Source organism: Trachinotus anak, unplaced genomic scaffold (genome assembly GCF_046630095.1).
Source record: "Trachinotus anak isolate AG129_WGS33_773 ecotype Australia unplaced genomic scaffold, CSIRO_AGI_Tana_v1 ptg000025l, whole genome shotgun sequence".
NCBI lineage: Eukaryota > Metazoa > Chordata > Actinopteri > Carangiformes > Carangidae > Trachinotus > Trachinotus anak.
The window spans coordinates 7,411,425-7,432,564 of NW_027273876.1; the positions used below are offsets into that span (position 1 = coordinate 7,411,425).

At 42.4% G+C, this 21,140-nt stretch overlaps 4 protein-coding genes across 10 annotated transcripts; 3 read left to right on the plus strand and 1 right to left on the minus strand.

Moving 5' to 3' along the window:
- Nucleotides 1-1,269: 1,269 nt before the first annotated feature.
- dhx32a (DEAH (Asp-Glu-Ala-His) box polypeptide 32a) lies at nt 1,270-7,092 on the plus strand. The gene is made up of 11 exons (XM_071462578.1): nt 1,270-1,962; nt 2,741-2,934; nt 3,047-3,419; nt 3,513-3,752; nt 3,837-3,930; nt 4,145-4,294; nt 4,927-5,118; nt 5,310-5,450; nt 6,000-6,190; nt 6,271-6,461; nt 6,680-7,092. The coding sequence occupies exons 1-11, from the start codon at nt 1,702-1,704 to the stop codon at nt 6,879-6,881; spliced, it is 2,229 nt and encodes a 742-aa protein (XP_071318679.1). The 5' UTR covers nt 1,270-1,701; the 3' UTR covers nt 6,882-7,092.
- A 455-nt stretch (nt 7,093-7,547) lies between these two features.
- On the minus strand, nt 7,548-11,022 carry bccip (BRCA2 and CDKN1A interacting protein). The gene is made up of 7 exons (XM_071462580.1): nt 10,854-11,022; nt 10,464-10,538; nt 9,960-10,040; nt 9,772-9,858; nt 9,489-9,676; nt 8,586-8,754; nt 7,548-8,361 (listed from the first exon to the last, which is right to left on the minus strand). Exons 1-7 carry the CDS (start codon nt 10,992-10,994, stop codon nt 8,191-8,193), a joined length of 912 nt encoding a protein of 303 aa, XP_071318681.1. The 5' UTR covers nt 10,995-11,022; the 3' UTR covers nt 7,548-8,190.
- On the plus strand, nt 10,150-14,184 carry uros (uroporphyrinogen III synthase). Of its 6 annotated transcripts, XM_071462585.1 has the most exons (11): nt 10,236-10,375; nt 10,473-10,580; nt 11,878-11,958; nt 12,075-12,158; nt 12,267-12,363; nt 12,555-12,629; nt 13,011-13,085; nt 13,176-13,259; nt 13,403-13,488; nt 13,578-13,676; nt 13,766-14,184. In XM_071462585.1, the coding sequence occupies exons 3-11, from the start codon at nt 11,896-11,898 to the stop codon at nt 13,886-13,888; spliced, it is 786 nt and encodes a 261-aa protein (XP_071318686.1). In that variant the 5' UTR covers nt 10,236-10,375; nt 10,473-10,580; nt 11,878-11,895; the 3' UTR covers nt 13,889-14,184. The 6 variants fall into 6 exon arrangements, with proteins under 6 accessions (XP_071318684.1, XP_071318682.1, XP_071318683.1 ...); XM_071462583.1 differs by lacking the exon at nt 10,473-10,580 and having other exon boundaries at nt 10,150-10,292; XM_071462581.1 differs by lacking the exon at nt 10,473-10,580 and having other exon boundaries at nt 10,215-10,329.
- Nucleotides 14,185-14,329: 145 nt separating this feature from the next.
- On the plus strand, nt 14,330-20,930 carry mmp21 (matrix metallopeptidase 21). Of its 2 annotated transcripts, XR_011685065.1 has the most exons (8): nt 14,330-14,726; nt 14,819-15,728; nt 16,190-16,329; nt 16,429-16,570; nt 16,711-16,968; nt 17,063-17,235; nt 18,104-18,467; nt 19,348-20,930. XR_011685065.1 is itself a non-coding variant. In XM_071462579.1 (7 exons), exons 1-7 carry the CDS (start codon nt 14,574-14,576, stop codon nt 18,407-18,409), a joined length of 2,082 nt encoding a protein of 693 aa, XP_071318680.1. In that variant the 5' UTR covers nt 14,330-14,573; the 3' UTR covers nt 18,410-20,926. The 2 variants fall into 2 exon arrangements, 1 of the variants encoding a protein (XP_071318680.1); XM_071462579.1 differs by having other exon boundaries at nt 18,104-20,926.
- Nucleotides 20,931-21,140: the final 210 nt, after the last annotated feature.

Below are 21,140 nucleotides of genomic sequence, written 5' to 3' on the forward strand. Positions count from 1 at the left end.
TTTTTGTGCCCAGTTTTCTTCTTTCACGCAGCATGCATGTTTTCAGCAAGGGTGACATAAAATGAATAGATCAATTATAAGAAAGAAACTGTTATTATTTCTCTGTTTAAAGTCCTTGTTAAAACACAAAAACGGTCCCCGTGCACACAAACAATGGCAGTTTCACTCCAGCAGTCCTACTTTATAAGAATACAAAGGCACATTTAATACTTAACAATTTTTCAAAACCACAATTGCTTTGAATCTACAAAGAGCAACCTTACTGTCTTTTATGCTTTAGCCGAAATACAACCAGAAGACTGAATACCGAACACTGTAGCAAGCGTAATTTAACATTTTACAGCAGTCTTTACTTTCCTTCAGCAGACTTTATTTTCAGAAGTTCCAGGTTTCAGGTTTAACCATTTATCACGGACGGCTGTAGCAGCTTAGTTTATTTCAGCACTCTGAGCTTTTGTATTGAAGTAATTTGCCATGGCTTTTGTTAGGGATAAAAAAAAATAAAAAAAAAGAAACTGCTTCAATCAATACAGGTGGATTGTGTGTTTTGGGGATGTTCAACAAAAACAGTACGGGAAAAAAATCTTGCTAATGCTAATGAGAAATCGAAGCAGGTCCACACAACAACAAGGACACACACTGTCACTGATAAGAAGCTCCTGAAGCCAGCCTCAGCCAACAACAACCCCCCCCCCCTCCCCCCCAGGACACAAAGGCCTTAATTCTGTGTTTAGTGCTGAAGATTTCAATCCTTCTTTGCTGCTATTGGAAAAAAAAAATACATATATTTGCTCATGGACACTAACAGACAAGTAGGGTTAAGACATTAAGGCTTGTCTGACTGTAAAGTCTGTTCCCCTTAAAAGCTTTTTGGAACATTTATTGAGGGTGGTGTGTGGGACTGGACCAACAATGACCGAACAGCTCCCCCATGTGGAGAATCTGCAGCCTGTTAAAAGTGGCTGGGTGGATGGGTAAGTGTTGGGCCAAGTTCAGCTTTACTCATTCGGTGCTTCACATCTATTGGAATATGGTCTTTTACTTTTGAAAGCTCATTTCCACCACCAAAAAAAAAAATATATATTTATTCCATTATTAAGTGTATTTCTTTTAATTATCACACATCATCTCACACTGCATCATCATTATGACTTGGGGTCCTTTAACTACTACATCTATTTCAAGCGGCATTAATTACCTTCCATATCCAGCGCACTGCATTCTGCTGGCTACTGCTGATATCATCCTGCACTTTATGAAGAACTGACCGCCAGTGCTTCCTTTTTTTCCTCTTCAACGTTACATGAAAAAACAGGGATGTTTGTGGGGATTATATTCGCAGCGGTGGGAACATCCATCCGCCTCCGTGAGCGTCCTCGCCGCTGCTCATGTGATCGTGTGGATAATAACACGCAGGCGATTATGACGGGTTCACGGACACTGTGCTCTCAGTGGTGAATGTGAAGCCCTAAGCAAATCAAAGCACGTGTGAAGCCACGCTGGGGGAGAGAGAAATCACCCACCAGTGCGCACTGCGCGTCGGCCGGCCCCGAAGTGCACAGCTCCAAACTTTGGACGGCTTAAAACATGCAGCTTTATCAATTAGGAAGCCGAGCAGAGACACTGTGGTTAATATTTGTCTAAATACCCTGTGTCCGATTTAATTTTAATTTACCAGCAGTCAGTGTGGTGGTGGGGGTCATGTCGGGGGGAAACAGTTCGGCGGAGCCAGACATTTACCTTGAAAGTGAAGAGTGTCCCGGGGAGGATGCTCTCGGCTTTGGGGACGATCTGGAGTTAAATCAGTTCGATGGACTGCCCTTCTCCTCACGTTACTACAAACTGCTCAAAGAGAGGAAGACTCTGCCTGTGTGGAAGGTCAGGCAAGAGTTTGAGGATGCTCTGGTAAACAGCCAGCTGGTTATTGTGTGCGGGACAGCAAAGACCGGGAGGAGTACACAGGTAAGACTGTGTGGACAGTCATATTAATATGTTGTCTGGGAAGAAAGGGAGGATGGAGAGGTGTCTTTCAGAAAGATTTCACTGCAGAAAAAATCTTTGAGGGGGCCCCTTTTTCCTCTCCATATTTCTCTGTGTTCATGTGTATTTAGGCTTCCTTCATACTGGACCCAAATACCAAAGCATAACCCAGTTTGTATGACTTGTTAGTTACTTGTTAGTTTGGTGCAGCCTTCATGTGATTTATTTGAGATAGATCCTTTAAGTTGAGTTTTTCTGTTCAGCACAACTTCTTTCTTAGACATAGTTTTGATACTCGTGACTTTTTTTTTAAAGGAATACCATGATGTGAGTGAGTGTGTGTGTGTGTGCGTGTGTGTGTGTGTGTGTGTACAGGCTGCCCAGCTCAGCAGATGCTGTTGTGTCACTGTGTTGCTGTCCAAGCTCCAGCCTGCCTGCCTGACAGTCAGCCAGCACAAAGGCTCCAGCAGGGGTGTTAGGGGACCTCCTGCTGCTAAGCCCTGATCCGCTGGAGCCGCCACATGCTGCCAAAGCAATTTTGCATTATGAGCGATAATACCATAGGATATCTCCTGTCAGTGTTTGTTTTGCTGTGTGCTTAAACAAAAGCTGTTGGTACAATCCTGAAAGGATGCCCTCCACTGAAAACCCAAGTACATGTGAATAAAAGATGTTCTGTGTTGTGGAGAATTAGTTCTCTGCAGCACTGTCAAGACACGCGGTGAAGTGTGAACAACATTCAGTGTTTATTGCTTTTCAGATCCCTCAGTGGTGCGCAGAGTTCTGCCTGTCAGCCCAGTACCAGCATGGCATGGTCGTGTGCACACAGACTAACAGGCAACAGGCTGTGGATCTGGCCTTGCGTGTGGCTGATGAAATGGACGTTAACATAGGCCATGAAGTGGGTTACACCATCCCTCTCGAGACCTGCTGCTCCTCCGACACTGTTCTGAGGTTTGTTGACGAGCTGTGCCGGCGGCAGCGCGCTTGAATGACACTTTAATATCATCCACAAACCATTTCTGTCGCTCTTAATTTTTCCCCCGCCTGCGCCTTTGTTACTCAGATATTGCACCGATGATATGCTGCTGAGAGAGATGATGTCGGACCCTTTTCTGGAGCACTATGGAGCCATTATTATCGACCAGGCCCACGAGAGGACAGTTAGCACAGACCTACTACTAGGTCTCCTCAAGGACATCCTGCTGCAGAGGCCTGAGCTCAGGGTGGTGGTCCTCGCTGTCCCACCCATGACCGACAAGCTGCTGGGCCACTATGGCAGCATCCCGCTCATCAGTCTGGAGTCCTCGTGTCCTGCCGAGGTGGTCCACAGCAACAGCGGCAACAAGGACTACTTCTACTCAGCACTGAGACTGGTGCTGGAGATCCATCGAACCAAAGAGGATGGAGATGTTGTTGTGTTTTTTGCCTCAGCTGAGGTAGGTAGTATTTATTCATTGTATTCTTCACTGGTGATTTCATTTGACTTAGAGATGAGACTGGTTTAAATAGTTCTGTAATTGCTTCTGCAGGAGGTCCACTGTGCCCAAAGCATCCTCCAGAGAGAGGGCACCAGGTTGGGAGCAGACTTAGGGGAGATGGTGCCTGTGGTCCTGCACCCAGGCCAGGGGGGGCTACTGCCTTTCCTGACCAAGCAACCAGACTCCAAGAGGTCCAGGAGAGTTTTCCTCTCTACTCAACAGGGGGAGGATATGTGGTGGGCTACAGAGTCTGTCAACTTTGTCATTGACACAGGAGTCCAGAAAACAATGGTAAGCTTTTGCTTGCAGTGAGACATCTCTATCTAAATGAGTTTCTGTCAATATTAATTAATATAGTTTTACCTTCTGTTGTAGGTGTACAATCCAAGAATAAGGGCTAACTCAGAGGTACTTCGACCCATAAGTCAATGTCAGGCAGACATACGCAAGCAGCTGTCTGGGCCAACAGGTATGTCTGACACCCTGCTACCTGGAGAATAAAAGGGTTTGTTTCTGAGGCTTTGAAAGTCAAACTCGGACATGGTAAAACATCCTGGACTCTTGAGTATGATAATGCTGGAGGAAAATCTTCCCAGCATCAGAGTTCATCAAATCATGTAAAACCACAATTAGGTGCATCAGCTTTCTTTGCCTCACTGAACTGGGTTTGATTTATTGCCTAGGTAAATGTTTCTGCCTGTATCCAGAGGACAGCCAGCTTCCTGCAGAGAACTCCCCACGGATCCTGGAGTCCAACATTACACCAACAGTCCTTTTCCTAAAAAGGATGGAGATAGGTGGCCTCGAACAGTGCGACTTCATCGACAGACCAGGTGAAACTGGCGCATTTTTATTTTTGGGTCACTGTTTCCCACAGACCGCATCCTTCTCCCACCCTCAAACACAACCAGAAGTGTATGTGGGGGAGTTTTTTGGCTGAAGGAAGTACAGCTGAATTGGCTCTGTGTAGCTGTTTGGGCCCAGTCAGCCATGATTTAGTTGAGCTGACAAGACCCTGCTGCTAACCATTGTCTGAGCTCTGACCCACCCTAACATGAACAGAACAGGCTAAAAGAGGCCAGCTCATTAACGATTACACAACATGTCTCATTAGGGCAGCGCCAGACAAGCACAACGGAGTGGAAGCACAGGCTAAATGTACTGTAATATTACTTGGCCTTACAGTATGTGCATACGTCATGATTTTGTTTTTTGTCAAAGAGTTATGTGGGAAATAGAAAGTTTAAAGCCACATATGATGGTAATATCTCCCAAATGACTCATGAATCAGTTTTTTATTTGTACTTTTTTATGCTAACAAATTCTCTCTCTGATGTATAAGTGATGTACAAATTTTCATATCCCACTAGAATATACATAAAGGTACAATATATTATAGAGCGGAGAGAAAATTGGCAATGATACAATAAGACTCGTGATCATGCTTCTGTGTTCATCTTGGCAGATCCTGAGGGTCTCATGCAGGCGCTGGAGGAGCTGGACTACCTTGCAGCTTTGGATGACGATGGCAACTTGTCTGAGATTGGCATCATAATGTCTGAAATCCCTCTGGAGCCTCAGATGGCCAAAGCTCTTCTAGCATCCTGCGAGTTTGACTGTGTGAGTGAGATGCTGACAATCGCAGCCATGCTGTCAGGTACGTACTTTACCATCAGAATAACATTTGTTAGTTATTCTCCTAATGAGTGAAGCTCCTCTGTTCATATATTCACCATATGGGCACTGTTGTAGCAGTGCTGCAGTTTCTTTCAGACACTGAACCAGATGGTCTTCAGTAAGAGTGGCTTGTCTCGCTGATGTCGACCTCGTTGTTTCCTTGTCTTTCAGCGCCGAGCTGCTTCCTGAAGCCACCTGCTGGCATGACCCACGAGGCCGTCCAGTGTCACAGAAAGTTCCAGCACCCTGAAGGCGATCACTTCACTCTCATTAATATCTACAATGCCTTCAAACAAAGCCAGAGTGAACAATGTGAGAAACTGAATAAAACAGGGCCAGACTACTCATGTAAAATATTACCTTTTTAAACATGCTGCAATATATATCTCACACACACAGGCCCTGATTCATCCTTACTATAGTGATCCTGAATCAGCTATTTACTGTGGTAATATGACATACAAGCCCAGTGTCCTCATACCAAGGCAGGTTTATTTAGGCTTGATGAGCCAAAGGATACACTGAGGCACTTTCAAACTGTTTTACATTTCACGTTACAAAGAATTAAAAACAGAAGATATTAAGACAAAAGTACATAAGAGGGATTGTTTTGAAATTTAAAGTGTTTACATTAAAGAAATATATCTACAATATGTATATAATCACAAAAATAGAGGAAAACCTTTATTCAAATAAAACATTATTTGGTCGGGTCCTTCTGAACCTCATCCAAGCTGAATGTTGTTTTGAATGTAGTTTGAAGTCAGTTCCATATTTCTGAGTCTAAAGCTTCAGTTTGACTGAAATTCTATTTATATAATATAACTGACGTGATATGTGTGATATTTTTTTTTTCCCCAGGCTTCAGTGTTGAAAAGTGGTGCCAGGACTATTTCCTGGATCATTCTGCCCTGAAGACAGCCGAGGCCATTAGATCAGAGCTGACTGACACCTTAAACAGGATCGAGCTTCCCATCTCTGACCCCTCCTTTGGAACCAAGAGCAACACCCTCAACGTCAAAAGAGCTCTGCTGGCCGGGTTCTTCATGCAGGTACATGGAAACTAAACGTCAGTGTTCCTCCAATGTTTGAACAGTATTCACCTTCAAAGTGCATTTCTCCTTTCTCGTAGATCGCTCGAGATGTGGACGGATCAGGAAACTACTTCATTTTGGCACACAAGCACATGGCGCAGGTGCACCCGCTCTCCAGCTACGGGGCTCAGTCGCAGAAGCTTGGACTGCCAGAGTGGGTTGTTTTCCACGAGTACACTCTGTCAGAGAACAACTGCATGAGGACCGTCTCGGAAATTTCCCCTCAAGTGTAAGTCAGTCCCTTTTTTAAGAGCACTGCCAGATGCACCATGTGCACAAGCAGATTAGATCTGAGTTCTCATGGCTTATGTGTCTATGTATTGCACTGGTGAGACAAACATGTTTTGATCATTTCTGTTATTAAACTGAGCTATTTGGTCACTTTTCAAATTCTAATCTTTTTAATCCTCTTTTAAATAACTGAATTTCTTTTTTTGTCATTTTTAGGTTCATTCAAATGGCACCGCTTTACTTCTTCTACAATCTGCCCCCTAGTGAAAGCAAAGACATACTGCAAGACATGTTGGACCCTGATGGATCCAGAAAGTGCAAAGATGAGAAACAAAAAGCTGCGGCTGTCGGTGGTGATGCTGACGGCGGCGGCTGTGCAGTGATGCCGCAGACTTATGACAGATGTGTGATTCAATGATCCGGAATCATGAAGGTGAAAATCTTGGCTCTTACAATCTTATCAGCCAAATGCTTGTAAAATATTTCTCGACAATCCAAACTGTAATTTTCATTTATTTCATTGCTTCTATGACGTTTTGATGGTGTCGTGTACCCTATCGCATGCAGAAGGTGAAGTCTGTTGAGTTGAAATGTTGTAAAAAGTAGTAAACGAATCATGGAGACCTTTATCAGTTGTAGTCTAAAACATGTGTAACCTTTTCTTCGAGAGCCAGCGTCTCTCTCCCTGCACCAACACTGTCCGTCTGGAAACATCAGTTATCCCGACAGCTGCTCAGATTTTTAGACGTTAATGAGCAGCAGAGAGGCTGCAGGTGGGTGCTGTCCGTTCCTGGGCTTCAAACTGAGAAAAATCTTCCCGTCACACCTCCTGTGCAAATAACCAGGAAGGTGCAGACGCAGAGATGTTCTAGCACCTTGATGCATGTACAAGCTGCTGGACGAGTCATTTGTCACCGTGTCACCTTTGCCTCGTTTCTTATGCAAAGCTGTCCTTTTCAGAGGTGCTGGTGCACCTTTCTCCCCAGGTGAACATGATGTGTATGGGGTCTGGATTTCTCAGGCTGACACATTATATACGAGTTCACGTGCCTCCAGATTAAGAAAGGAAATGATTGTCAAGGAATGCAGATATAACATATTTATTAAGAATCTGTGTCAAGAGAGCCACAGAGATGCTTAATTAGAAAACCGTTTATAGAAAGAAAAAAAACTATTGTGATTTAATGCCAACAAAGTCAACCAGATCAGATTGGTTAAAGTCAGCTTTCTACCAATTTATGTCATTGAGGAAAATCACAAACCACTATCAATTTGGAAACTTTATAGAGCTGTACAATTCAGTAATTTGACTTTGACTTAATGATAAATGACACATCCCTTCCTTCTCCATCTGCTGAGACTAGACTCAAATTCACCCATTTCAGCTGTTGTCGTTAACATTGAAGATTTATCATCTTTGTCATTGTCCATAATAATAAAAAAAAAAAAAAACTTGATGCTGTACTTCTATTCATATTCTATTCAACAGCTGAATATGTGGTGTATGAGGTGAGCTCCTTCTGCACTGTTTCTTAAATGAACCAGGGATTTGGAAAAACTGTATCTACAATAGCTGAAAAAAAGAAACCAACTGTCAGGTTCATAATACCGACTGTAACTGATGGTATCAAAACATTTCCTCTAGGGTCTCTTAAGAGAGTAGTGAACCATTTCCATGACCATGAATGTCCTCACAGTGTACACAAGTGTCTTGTTTACTGGGAGGTTCACACAGTTAGGTATTCTTTGAGTTTGTCCATGATGGCAGGCATTCTGTCCGCTGGTATCAGCATCACTGTCCTGAAAGGCTTCATGGGGACGTCGTCGAACGACCACCTGCCGCTCAAACAGGAGTCAGCCTCCTCCTGGACCGAGTAGTGGAACTTCATGATGGCTTGCTGTGAGAATACAGACAATAGTTAAAACTGCAATAATATTTAAACATGAAAACAAATATTTTACATGACTTCTTTCGACTTTGGAGGTATAAATATATAAGATAGAACTAGTTTCTAAGATCGTTTATATGACGTTAGTTCACATAAAGAACTAAGTGTTATTATCCAATTACTGTATATAAGCACTCCCTGTATATTAGCATTCTTAGACTGCTTGACTCTACCTCATAGAAGAATTCCTCCTCTGCATTGACGAACATGTATTCCTCTTTGGGAGTCCCTCCTCTGGCTGGGATAGTCTTGTTTGCCTCTTTGCAGGTCTTGCTGATCATCAGACAATAGTGACACTTCCCACTGGGCTTATTTGTCCTCTGAGCTTCAGCGATTTCTTCTCTGGAGGACAGAATTAGAATCCTTTTATTTTCCTGCACACTCCACTTTCAAAAGACTGATTTATTCAAAAGACAGAGACACAACAGATACTCCTTCAGATATCAGAATCATTAGCAATACTTATATTTTAACACATTCATAAATAGCAGTCAACCCATCTTCAAAGTTTATTTGTATTTCACAAAACACCATAAGGTCAAGTATCTATTTTAACGACACAGCTTCAACAAGACTCAGTTCATACCAAGTGCAGAGGCAAATGCGGTTCGCACTAATTGCTCTGATTAGAAAGGTTCATCCACAGTGTCACATCCAGGATGCAATGATGTGATAAAAGCAAATGGGTGAATGCAGTTTTGCCTCTTGACGGTATTGTCTCTTTGTTCTCAAATGCAACCTTGTCAATGTCTTATCATTACCACGAAAAAGGAAAATATACAATGAAGTTTGGCTGCTGCACTTACCAATTAAAAATGCTTGCTGACTGTAAGCACAAATACAGAAGAACTCAGATACATGCAGCTATGATAAAGTGCTGCAGAGGAAACAGATTCTCTCACTAGAAATTATTGAGGATGCAAAAAAAGCGTATGTTGTGATAAAATCACAAGGAACTCTGTTTTTCACACCCTATTGTAGAAGTGGTGTGATGATGCCTTTTATGGCACCTTTATTTCCATCGAGATGGCTCGGGCTGTTCTTAAAGGGTTAAGATGATTCAAGGCCAAACTCACTGGAGCTGTTTGTGCAGTGGAAGGGCGATCTGTGGAGGTACATTGATGAAGCGCTCGCTCAGCAGTAGCCCCACAGGCTTGCTGGTGTCACCGAGGATGTGCTCGAGCTGCTCTGTCACACTGTGGGTAGCGTTCTTCTCGCACTGGTCCACGATCAGCTCCTTCACCTCCTCCACACACTGCACACCCTGCCAGCAGCATCACGCACACATATGGTGAAACTTGAAACGGTCACAGCCCATGAGAGCCAATTAGTCTGTGAGGTGTGCGTCTGTGCTGTTACCTTTCTCTCTGTTAGGTTGAGCATAGTGATGAAGCCAAACACTTCATCTGGGTCGTCGTCATCGCTGTCCTCTGGCACCTCAGCTTGCTGCAGCAAAGTGAAGGGACAGGTGAACGCATGTTAGAGCTGAAGCTGCTGAGAAGTCCCCTGTAAAATCTGAGATGAGGTTAGACGACTGAGCAACTCACCCTGATGACACTTCCAACGTGACTCTGTTGAACGATGATGTCTGTCATCTCTGATGTATTTACATGAGCCTTTAGGAAGAGCTGTGTCCGAACATAACAGGAAGTGACATCAGTGAGGCCGTGCTTCGCCTAACACATAAACAAGTTACCATACGAGCACCAGGCACATTATTAGGAACACCTGTGCACCTGCTTTTTCATGCAATCAGCCAATCATGTGGTGGCAGTGCAATGTGCAAAATCTTGCAGAAACAGATCGGGAGCTGTTCAGTCACTAGTAGAGCCTGGGGATTGGCAGCATCAATGAGCTGCTGACAACTTTGCAGAAATGAGGTGATGCACTCGTGTCAACATGGAGCAGAATCTAAGAGTAATGTTTCCAACATCCTGCAGAATCTATACCACAAAGAACAGAGGTTGGTTTGGGAGCAAAGGGAGGTCCTACTCAGTATTAGTACTGTGTTCTTTATAAGGTGCCCAGTGAGTGTACATTATGTCCCAAACCTGTTGCAGTAGTTTCTTGACGCCATTGAAGTCTCTGTCTGTAATGCTGTGGGCTTCAAAGTCCACAATGACCTCCTGAACAAGGACCAATAACAAAGCAGAAAGTGGTTACCGACAGTAGGTATCTGCCTGTGTGGTAAACAATCAGCTGTTTCATGTATTTCCTGTAAATCTGAGATTGTAGTTTCACTCAAGTAGGTTTTAGACGTGCACTGTAGAACTACTTTTGGAGTCATGTTATTAGAAAATAAACTAACGCCACAACAGGATATTCCCATTTATCCCATATACTTATTTCTTAACAGTAACTACTGCTCATGCCGACAGCTGGGTTAGCTAGCTATTTAGCTGGCTAGCAAGGCCAGAAAGCGAATATTTTTGTTCCGTTACCTCATTGATCTCTTCCTCCGACGCCTCGCTGTCCTCCTCCCCGGAATCGTCATCCTCCTCCGGATTCTCATCGGAGCTGTTGTCACTTTCCTCGGGATTTTCACCCAAACCTACCGCTCTCCTCTTCGCTGATGAAGCCATGCTGCAAATAGGTAACACGCGTGTCAACTGAGGGGGGCGGGGCTAATGTTACAGTTTCGCCACAGAGTGCAAGGAAACTGATCTAGTAAAGCCGCCATTACGGCTCTAAATGCGCACGACTTCCCGCTTGCCGTCGCAGCCTTGAGAGCCGCAATGCCGTTTTGTCGCCAGTTGGTAAAATGGAATAAACCATTTCAGAAAAAGGGGTTCACAGTTCTTTAAACTATGCCTAAACTATTACGTTACTGTTGTAAACAGGTATTCACATGACATGTCATCATTAATTATTATATTGTTGTAGTGAGTAAATGTATTTGTTTACATAAAATTAGTTTTTGAGAAGTTAGTCAAATATCCAGTGTTATGTCTCCCCTTCTCGACCGTGACTGTAGTCGTTATGCGCCCAGCCGTATGGACAGCTCAAGGTACATTTATTTTGTGCAATATTGTGTTTTCTGACTATCTACTTTATAATATATTGTACCACACCAGCAAAACGAGTGAATCGCTTATTATCGCAAAGCATAACGGACAGATTATATTCAGCTGAACTGTCACCCAGTGTGTCTTGCTAATGTCAACAACAACACGGAAGAAGACAGCCACATTTTAGCTGAATACAGCGGTTTCAAGTGCAGAGTGCAGCATTATCACATTGCATTTGCTCCCCTTATACAGTCCGATAATCGTGACTCAACACTATTGTTATCAGCAGGTTGCATATGACAGTTTTAGGGTGTAGCTTAGCTTGTTGTGCCCTCACACCCGCAGACCTCGGTGTTTCTGCAATTTAGTTAACGACTTAGGCTGCATTTTGACAGAGGAATTCATATTCTAGCCCGGGTTGTACTGTTCTTCACTATTTGTTTTGTTGATCCTTTAGTTAAAGGTCATTATCAAGATGCATGTACTGCTGCTCAAAGAGCCAAGAGATGGGGACTCTGGACCTGATCCTTACATCAAGGTAGAGTCAGTCTTTCCATATTAACTGGGATGTAATGATATTCAGTTCAGATATTGCAGCAGTCACATTTTTTAATGCTTTGCATTTGACTGCACAAATTATTCTGATTTCCCCAGGAGCTGGCGTCACATGGTCATAAAGCTACCCTAATTCCTGTCCTGTCTTTTAAGTTTGTCTCATTAAACACCTTGTCAGATAAGGTAAATATTGTTACAATGTAAAATATTATTATATATTATATTATTATTTGTGTTTTCTTTTTTTTTTTTCATTATCTGTTGTTTAAAATGTCTTTTTTTTTTTTTCAGCTTTTCCAACCAGAAAAACATGGAGGTCTCATATTTACCAGCCCAAGAGCAGTGGAGGCTGTTAAGATGTGCCTAGAGGCAGAAGAAAGAAGGGAAGGTGAGAGGGCCCACAGAAATACATCTCAAAATACCCTGTGCCTGACTGATACAATGGTCTGAATCCCTTGAAAGCAAGTGTTTGGTTAACTTATCAGTTGTGTTTACTGAGTTTCTGGACTGCCAACTGAGATTTGAAACACTTTCACTCTAGTTTTATTAAATGTTATCTTTTCCTAATGATTAATTCAGAGTGGAACAGATCTGTGAAAGACAAATGGAACACCAAGTCCATCTATGTGGTTGGGAAGGCAACTGCCGCATTAGGTGAGTTATTGTCACATCCGCAAATCCTTCTTTCTGAAAATATTTTCTCTTAAAGTCCATTATTGTGCATCGTATAAACCTTTTCCATGTTAATGCTAAGTGTAGCAGAGTGTGGCAGGCACCTGGTGCTCACAGGGATGTGTCAAGTGATGTTACTGCCTTCAGTCATTTGGAAATTGGTTGTGCACAAGTGACAGTTTGCTGTGACGCAGGTGCAGCATGTTCCTGATGTATGTTTTACCTCCTTTGTTCATAGTGAACATCAGCAGTTGGATCTCTTTGTCACTTTATATAATTAGCTTTTATTATTATTATATTTGCTCTGCCATGACATGACATCACCATAACATATCTTGTTCCTTTTTTGTGTTTTATCCACAGTACAAAATCTGGGTCTGAACCCTTTGGGTGAGGACACAGGGACAGCAGAGGTCTTATCACGTGTTATCATTGAACGTATGATATGATTCTTCACCGTTCACTTTAACTGAAAATTTGTGGCTGTTGTAATAATTAATATGACCTTTTACTTAATTCTCATCACAGGAGAGGACACAAATATTCCACCACTTTTTTTCCCCTGTGGCTCAATCAAAAGGGAAGTTTTGCCCACGGCTTTAAGGGAAAACGGTAAGCATTTCCCCCTGCTATGCCTCCCGATTAAAACTGAAGGTGATAAGTCAGAGTGAAAAGTCCCACTGGGATTATACTAATTATAAAATAGTAATTGCGTTACCTTTTATCACTGCGGGTATCTGTTTCTTTGTTTCCAGGAGTGCCTCTAGAGACGCTGACTGTCTATCAAACAGCTGAGCATCCAGATCTGGAGAAAAATCTGAAGAACTATTTCACAGAGCAGGTACCCCCCCCCCCCCCCCCCCCCACTCCTACTATATTTTAGAGAATAGTTTTTATGTAGAAAACACTCATTCGTCTGTGCATTCACAGGGCACTCCAGCCAGCATAGCTTTCTTTAGTCCATCAGGAGTGAAGTTTTGCCTAGAAGTCGTGCGGAGGCTGTCAGGGGAACACCTGACTGAAATAAAGGTATAGCCACACATAAAAATTGCATGAATGTGCAGCACTTAATAGATCTTCAGTGCCTCTGACAGTCACTTGAACTTCTTTGTCTCCAGTTTGCAGCCATAGGGCCTACTACTCAAGACGCAATGACAGCAGAAGGCCTGAGTGTCAGCTGTGCTGCAGAAAAGCCAACAGCTGAGCACCTGGCAGCAGCGATAGCCAAGGCTCTACAGTAACCAGCCACCACAGCCCTAAATCCATCCACCTCATCCTCTCTCTTTGTATGTTCTGTTTTTATTTAAATGTATTATCATTTGTCTGCTTTATTTTACCTGCTCATCTTGCCATGCATGTATGTGTGTATGTATATTTAGACTATTTTGCACTGAGAGAAAGTGGTGACATTGATGCCACAAAAAATGTGAGTGAATATAATTATAATTCTATTTATGTTGGGTTTGCTCAAGAAAGTTGAAAGTCGATGTATTTTTTTGAAAATAAACTTTGGTCAAGTGAGATGATATGGAAGGTTTGGTCCTGGTCAGCAGAGTCCTTTTTTCAATGTAAAACACTGTGTGTCCTATTCAGAACAGGTGTTGGCAGAGGTCACGGCTGCCCTAAAACACTGTTATTGTCCACATGAAAGCAAAGGTTTTCACTTCGTTCTACAGGTCAACAACAGTCTATTTCAAACCAGTGGAGCGTGTATAACACATCCATACAATGCAGTCAAAGTGAGCAGTTGCAGACAGTAAAGACAGGTTTACTTTTCACACAAGGGTGAGAAAAGTGGGATATCTCCAGAGAGTCACACCTTCAGATGGGTGTGGCAAAACTCAAGGATTTGCCTATAAAATACTGTGGCTTCTTACTTGCCATCATCTCACTTGTATATAATCTCAGGAGTAAACCCACACCACGATGCTGACTTACATCCAGCTGATAACTTTGCTTTTTTGGACCAACATTGGCTCAGCTGATGCAGAGAAACTTTTCCACAATCGGGATCATTCTGACGTACAAACCCTTAATTCTCACCAAGCTGAGGTTATAACAGACAAGTACACAGCAGAGGTAACTGCTTACAGTCTTTCACACCTGTTAGAATATACATTTCACTACACATCATAGGACCCAAAAGTAATTTAACCCATGTCTTGTCCTAGTTATTTCTCTCTAGATATGGATTCATGAAGCCAGTGAACTGGGAGGAGATCCAGTTTGAAGATTCTGACACCAGTTTCAGTGACAGCTTCCTTGATGATCTTCAACCCACGATCCAGGAGGGGACCTCTGTGCCTCATTCAAGGGATGCTCTTCAAGATGGTGATCAAGATGACCACAGGAGACCAACTGAGAGCGAAGCATTTATTTCAGCACTTAAAGAGTTTCAGAAGGTGTCTGGTCTGCCTGTCACAGGTGTGTTTGATGAGGGCACCAAGGTGGCAATGAACAAACCAAGGTGTGGGGTCCCCGACAAGGAGATTGACCAGCACACATCTGAGAACAGTAGTGCCTCCGATATTGAAAACAGTCCAAGTGACACTTTTAATGAAACTGATGGTAACAACACAGCAAGTAATATAATCAGTGACACCTCTGTTGGTGTTGCGAACTCCTCTGAAGATGACACATTACATTTTAACGATACAGAAAGTGTCCTCACAGGCATTTCCAATGACACCAGCATGAATTACACAGAAGAATTGAACTTATTTGACGACATTTCTCTAAACAGCTCACATGGGATCGTCATGGACAGTCAGAAGGTGAATATCAGTGTGAACGTACGTCAGAGCGAAGCAGTGCGGCGCAGGAAACGCCACCTTGCCGCTCTCGTATCCAAAAGCAGGAACAAGAGAGACCTGGGTGACACAGGCTACATGGCCTTTTCTAAGAAAGTGCTGAAATGGAGGCTGATAGGAGAAGGCTACAGCAGTCAGCTGACTATTGAAGAGCAGAGGTACATCTTCAGACTGGCCTTCAGGATGTGGAGTGAGGTGTCTCCGCTGGACTTTGTGGAGGACACGCGTTCCCCACTGGAGGACGTTGATATCAGGCTGGGCTTTGGTACAGGTGAGTCTCAGCCAATACAGTGAAACTCATTAAAGCATATTTTCTTGAAGAAATTAGTGAAAATTATATATATTTTGTGACTTGTTATCCTGATGGCACATGCAGTTAATTAAGTGCAATAGTAAAAGATATTAAAGTACAGTATTACAGTACAAAATACACATTTCACATTTAAAATTAGTTTCAGATAAATGATAGAATTAAATCATCATGTCATTATTAACTTTTTAAATAACATTGTTAACAGGCAATATATATATATATCAGCTGTAATAGCCATCGTCAGTGTTCCATAGTGCAAGGATATGTTGATTTCATACAGTCAAGCTTTGTATGTCTTTACTGCAGAACAGCTGGATGACTGATTTTTGGGTTTTTTTCACTATACTTTATGTGGACAATATTTTATTCAAATAAACAAAGAGTACAATGCACCTATTAAAAATCTCTGTGCCACACAGGAAGACATCTTGGATGCAATCAGAGGTTTGATGGCACCGGTCAAGAGTTTGCCCACGCCTGGTTCCTGGGTGATATACACTTTGATGATGATGAACATTTCACTGCTCCCAATGCGGGCAGTGGGATCAGCCTTCTCAAAGTAAGCACACTCCCCCCAAAATATAGGAATAATAAGTAATCAGAAGTTCAGCTGAAGCTCCATCATTCCACCACCATTTGAATTTCCTGTCTGTTATAGGTGGCAGTTCATGAGATCGGCCACGTCTTAGGTCTCCCCCACATATACAGACCTGGATCTATAATGCAGCCCAGCTATCTGCCACATGAGTCTGGCTTTGAGATGGACTGGATGGACAGGAAAGCCATACAGCACCTCTATGGTAGGCTACGTGGTTACAGCACCATCTAGTGGAAAATTCACACACAGCTCCAGAGATTTAAAAAAAATAAAATAAAAAAAAAGTCTCTCTTTACAAACTTTACAGACTGACACAAAACCCACACATTTTTCTTTCTCCAGGGGGCTGTAAGGGTCGGTTCAACACAGTGTTTGATTGGATCCGAAAGGAGAAGACGCCCTACGGGGAGGTGGTCATCCGTTTTAACACCTATTTCATGAGAGATGGCTGGTATTGGCTGTATGAGAACAGAAATAACCGAACACGCTATGGTGATCCAGTTGCACTGCAGATCGGCTGGCGTGGAATTCCCACAGATGGAGTGGATGCATATGTGCATGTGTGGTCCAGAAAAAGAGATGCTGTTTTCTTCTTTAAAGGTACTCTTGTGTTATACTACATGTGTAAATGCATACACCTGTCAGCAGGGTTTTCTTTAAAGAGATATTGAGAAAATGTTGTTGTTCTGTGCAGGTACTCGGTTCTGGAGGTATGACAGTGAGAATGACGAGGTATTCACACAGGACCCAGAAGGTCACCGCTATCCAAGGTTAATCTCTGAAGGTTTCCCAGGGGTGTCCGGTCCTATCGACACAGCCTTTTATGACAGGAGGGACTCCCACATCTACTTCTTCAAAAACACGCTTGTAAGAATGGCGTCCTTATCTTCTCTTTGACACACAACAAATGGGGAGGTACAGGGGGAGCACATAGGGATTGTTAGATTAGCTAGGTTAGAAACAACAGTAGATTCTGGGATTGTGCAAGAGAACCCAAATGAGATGACAGCTGGAGTTAAATCAAGGTTCGACTGCCAAACAGACACAGTTGGAAAACTGCCTGTCAAAGATGCTCAGCCACTACAAAAGCCCCATGGAACTGTGTATCAACTTCTGGTAATTTGTTTAATAGTAATCAGGAAATATCGGCTAAGGCAAGTCCTGCCTCATTACCCTACCATTAATAATTTAGTTGGCCGCGTGACAAAAACTAAATAAATCTCTTAATAATTTTGTTGTGTTTAATCAAATAACCACAAACTGTCACACAGAAGACCTGGAGCGTTTTATTCCAGCATCTGGGCTTATAATGAAGCTGGCATGTACAGTAAGCTCTGTGCTCTGTATTTAAAAGGAATGAGGAGGCAGCAGAGTACATATGTAATGCACAGAGGGCATTATGTATGTATCCTGGTTGGGGGTCTCAGCAGGGGGCCTACGGCTCATTCTTGCCCTGAGGCCCCTCTAAAAGTTTAGTCCCTCCCTGGTTTACTTGTCATTACCACCACTTTTTCCTTATGTGATTTTTAATTTCACTATACTAGTCTGTGGAACAAGTGGATATACAATAGCAAGTCTTGAAGAGACTAAAGCCCAAGCTAATTTATTGTCTCTCTGCATCATGAGGGAATGTATTCATGCAAACAAACCTGCCACACTTCCTCTGTGATTTGTTTGCGCCCTGTAATTGAATTGATTACTATATAAGAGGGAAAACAATTATGTGTTCAAACAGGTGTATGCATTCGACGTGGAAGCCAACAGCTTGGCAAGAGGCTTCCCCAAAAACATCAGAGATGTTTTCCCTCCAGTGGTGAGCGGAGACCATCCAGATGGCAACATTGACGCTGCCTACTTCTCCTACACCCACAATGCCATCTTTCTACTCAAGGGCACGCGCTTCTGGCAGGTGGTGGGCAGCCGCGATCGCTGGCGCTGGCTCTTTCTGCCACGGAATGGCCTGCTGCCACACAAGGAGGTGGATCAGCATTGGTTCGACATCTGCAACGTTCATCCCACCGCACTCAAACTAACCCGCTGAGGGCATTGAAGCAGAGATGTAATAAACCTTATTGATGTGGTCTACTCATTTACCTGTTGTAAGTATTCATGTTGTCATATGTGTCTAGACATCCATTATATACTTTTTTTTGGGGTCGTATTTATTGTATAATCTGTCTAAAAGACAAAAACAAAACACAAGTATTTTGTTGGCTAATTTTCACTGAGGTGTGTTATTAATATATCTAACAGCTGCTGCGTCTATCATTTAGAGGTGCCAAATGCAATCTAGCATGAAAACAATCCTAAGGGACCTCTAATGATTAAGATATTTAGAACATTGGTGAGAAGAGATTTATTTATAGAGTGTTTACTTAGTCTTTATACAGACACAGTTTTACTTACAGATACATATAATGTACCTGATCCGTATCAAGCTTGATGTGCTCCAGTGCAGTGTTGCTTTCAAACAGCACATTTACAAAGGAAAAGGGATGATTATGCAAAAACTAATGAAACCATTTCAAAGCTCACAGTGTGCACATTGTGAACCATGGGGTGGCTTCTTATGTCAGATACACTGCACCTATATCTTTTCAAGAAACATACATAAAAGTATCTCATTATTATGCATGTATAAAAATGGAAATGTATTCAGAGGACGGAGAGGGTTTCATGGGTAAACTTACAGATAGAAAGCATGTGGTCTTTTAACATAATAGTAAATAAAAAGAAATGTCATGTTATAATTGTGTAATGTATATCATCAGATATATTGCACACAATGATTAACAATATTTGCTCAGATTCCTTTGGATTGTTTATTTGTGCAATGTTAATGGGAAGGATACAAAATTATTTCCAGCTACTTGTTGCCCCGTGATGATAATGGGAGTGCAGATATGCTGGTTCCCATGGCCTCCTGTTGGCTTAACTCTGTATGTATGAAACTACCACTTCCCTCTGAACCACCTGCAGAAACTCAGATCCACAGCCCGCAGGGAGGAAAGAATACCATGTGACCTGGAAACCACAATACAAAGATCCCTGCACAGTGCAACAAATTCTGGGTTCATTTTGGAAAAAAAACAACATGGACTTTATCAATAAAAACCTTGAGGTGATGGAAAACACAAATGTAGTGATCCATTTTTTTTTATTCCTTCTTGTTATGAAAGGTTGGCTTGAGGATTTACACGCGATCAATCAAAAAAGAGCCTATTGAAATTTAGATTGAAGCAAAATGATTGAAAAGGGGGACTCGTCTCATTACTTAATGCTGTTCCATTTTATAGTAATCATTTCAGCATGGTGCAAAGAAACAGACATTGATTCTGTAATCAATATGTTACTTGAACACTCTTATTAATGCAGCTCATCTGAGAAGATTAAGCTCCTGGTGGGCTCCAGATAACTAGCGTTGTGCTCCAGGCACTCCATAGGCTATATTAATAAATTGAAGTAGAAATCAATTACAAGCAAAGCAACAAAATGTCATGGTAAGTGGAGCCACAGAGATGGATGTTATGAGACGATGAGTTTGCTCACACATTAACAGAATGAGCTTCTCTCTCTGTGAGGGCATTAACAGCATACAAATACATGTCCTTGTTCATCTTTCTCTGCTGAAGATGTGGTCTTGTTTTCTTGGGCTAATACTCTGTGATTCCTCGTCATTTTCATGGTATTATATTCAAGGCTTTGACCGAATACATAGGTGTGGGCATCCTTTCAAACTTCACTGTTTAGCAAATTTCTCTTAAGAATTTAGAAATTTAAGATTGATACAATATTTACAAGCACCAAAAGCAACTAATTAACATTTTGTAATTCAGAATAAAGTCACATTTGTTTGAATCTAATATGCCATATGCTTGTTGCTGCGGTGCATCGCTGTGTGGCTGACATCCCCGGCAAGAATTACTGATAGACTAATACAGTATTCAGTGCAGAAGATAATGCAGTGCAGTGGAGGCTTGTGATCTGTTTGTTTATCCCATTATGAGGCTCCATACATCTCCTGCACCCTGGAGTTCCCCATACAGAGAAATCCTAAATACAAACTGTTATTCACACATGCGAGTCCCCGGCTGCCATACCGCACAGCTCAATGATCTGTGCTTTTGCACCAACAGTACTGCTATTGAAGCTCCCTTCCCCACACCGCGGGCCTCTTTGGATGCGACTAGGATAAATGAGATCAGTCATGCTGATAGAGCCCGAGCTGCAGCAGCCCCAGAGAGATACAAAAACCTGTGTCATGGCACAGGAATCCACATGGGACTCACTTCAGAAACTGGAGAATGGGACGAAACCCCTGCAGCACATTCATATCACAAAAAAAATCCCCCAAACTCTGCCAAGGCGCAGAGATAACTTGCAGTGCTGTTGCCTCATTTCTGTCTCAAAGCGGTGTAGAAAACACAGGAATAGATCATTTCTGGTATCATTTCAAATGAGTGTCATATTGTAATGTGTCTTTGCATGTGCCCTGGAATTAGTTCAACAAACTGCTGCATGAGGGCAGTGTGTTGCATTTAAATGTATCTTCAAGACTGCTGACTGTGAGCGCTAGCCTTTCAAAGATATCCCACTTGTCCCATCCCTGGGGTTAAAGTTCAAGGACAGCATCACTTCCAGTCTGTTAATTTATATAGTAAACACGTCCAGTATTTCCTTTGCAATAGAAGCTGTGGCATTTCGTTCTGTTAGTCACACCATGAGGAAATGATGTTGAGTAGTAGTAAATTATTCTACGCTTTATTCACTGT

Coding starts and splice junctions, on each gene's coding strand:
- mmp21 (XM_071462579.1), top strand. CDS start 14,574: ATGCTGACTTACATCCAGCTGATAACTTTGCTTTTTTGGACCAACATT. Junction 16,330..16,428: donor GTGGGATCAGCCTTCTCAAA/GTAAGCACACTC, acceptor TGTCTGTTATAG/GTGGCAGTTCATGAGATCGG. Junction 17,236..18,103: donor ACTTCTTCAAAAACACGCTT/GTAAGAATGGCG, acceptor GTGTTCAAACAG/GTGTATGCATTCGACGTGGA.
- uros (XM_071462581.1), top strand. Junction 12,630..13,010: donor GAAGGCAACTGCCGCATTAG/GTGAGTTATTGT, acceptor TTTTATCCACAG/TACAAAATCTGGGTCTGAAC. Junction 13,489..13,577: donor AGAACTATTTCACAGAGCAG/GTACCCCCCCCC, acceptor GTGCATTCACAG/GGCACTCCAGCCAGCATAGC.
- bccip (XM_071462580.1), bottom strand. CDS start 10,994: ATGGCTTCATCAGCGAAGAGGAGAGCGGTAGGTTTGGGTGAAAATCCC. Junction 10,539..10,853: donor CGGAGGAAGAGATCAATGAG/GTAACGGAACAA, acceptor GTCCTTGTTCAG/GAGGTCATTGTGGACTTTGA. Junction 9,859..9,959: donor ACGTTGGAAGTGTCATCAGG/GTGAGTTGCTCA, acceptor ACTTTGCTGCAG/CAAGCTGAGGTGCCAGAGGA.
- dhx32a (XM_071462578.1), top strand. CDS start 1,702: ATGTCGGGGGGAAACAGTTCGGCGGAGCCAGACATTTACCTTGAAAGT. Junction 5,451..5,999: donor ACAAAGCCAGAGTGAACAAT/GTGAGAAACTGA, acceptor TTTTTTCCCCAG/GCTTCAGTGTTGAAAAGTGG. Junction 6,462..6,679: donor TCGGAAATTTCCCCTCAAGT/GTAAGTCAGTCC, acceptor TGTCATTTTTAG/GTTCATTCAAATGGCACCGC.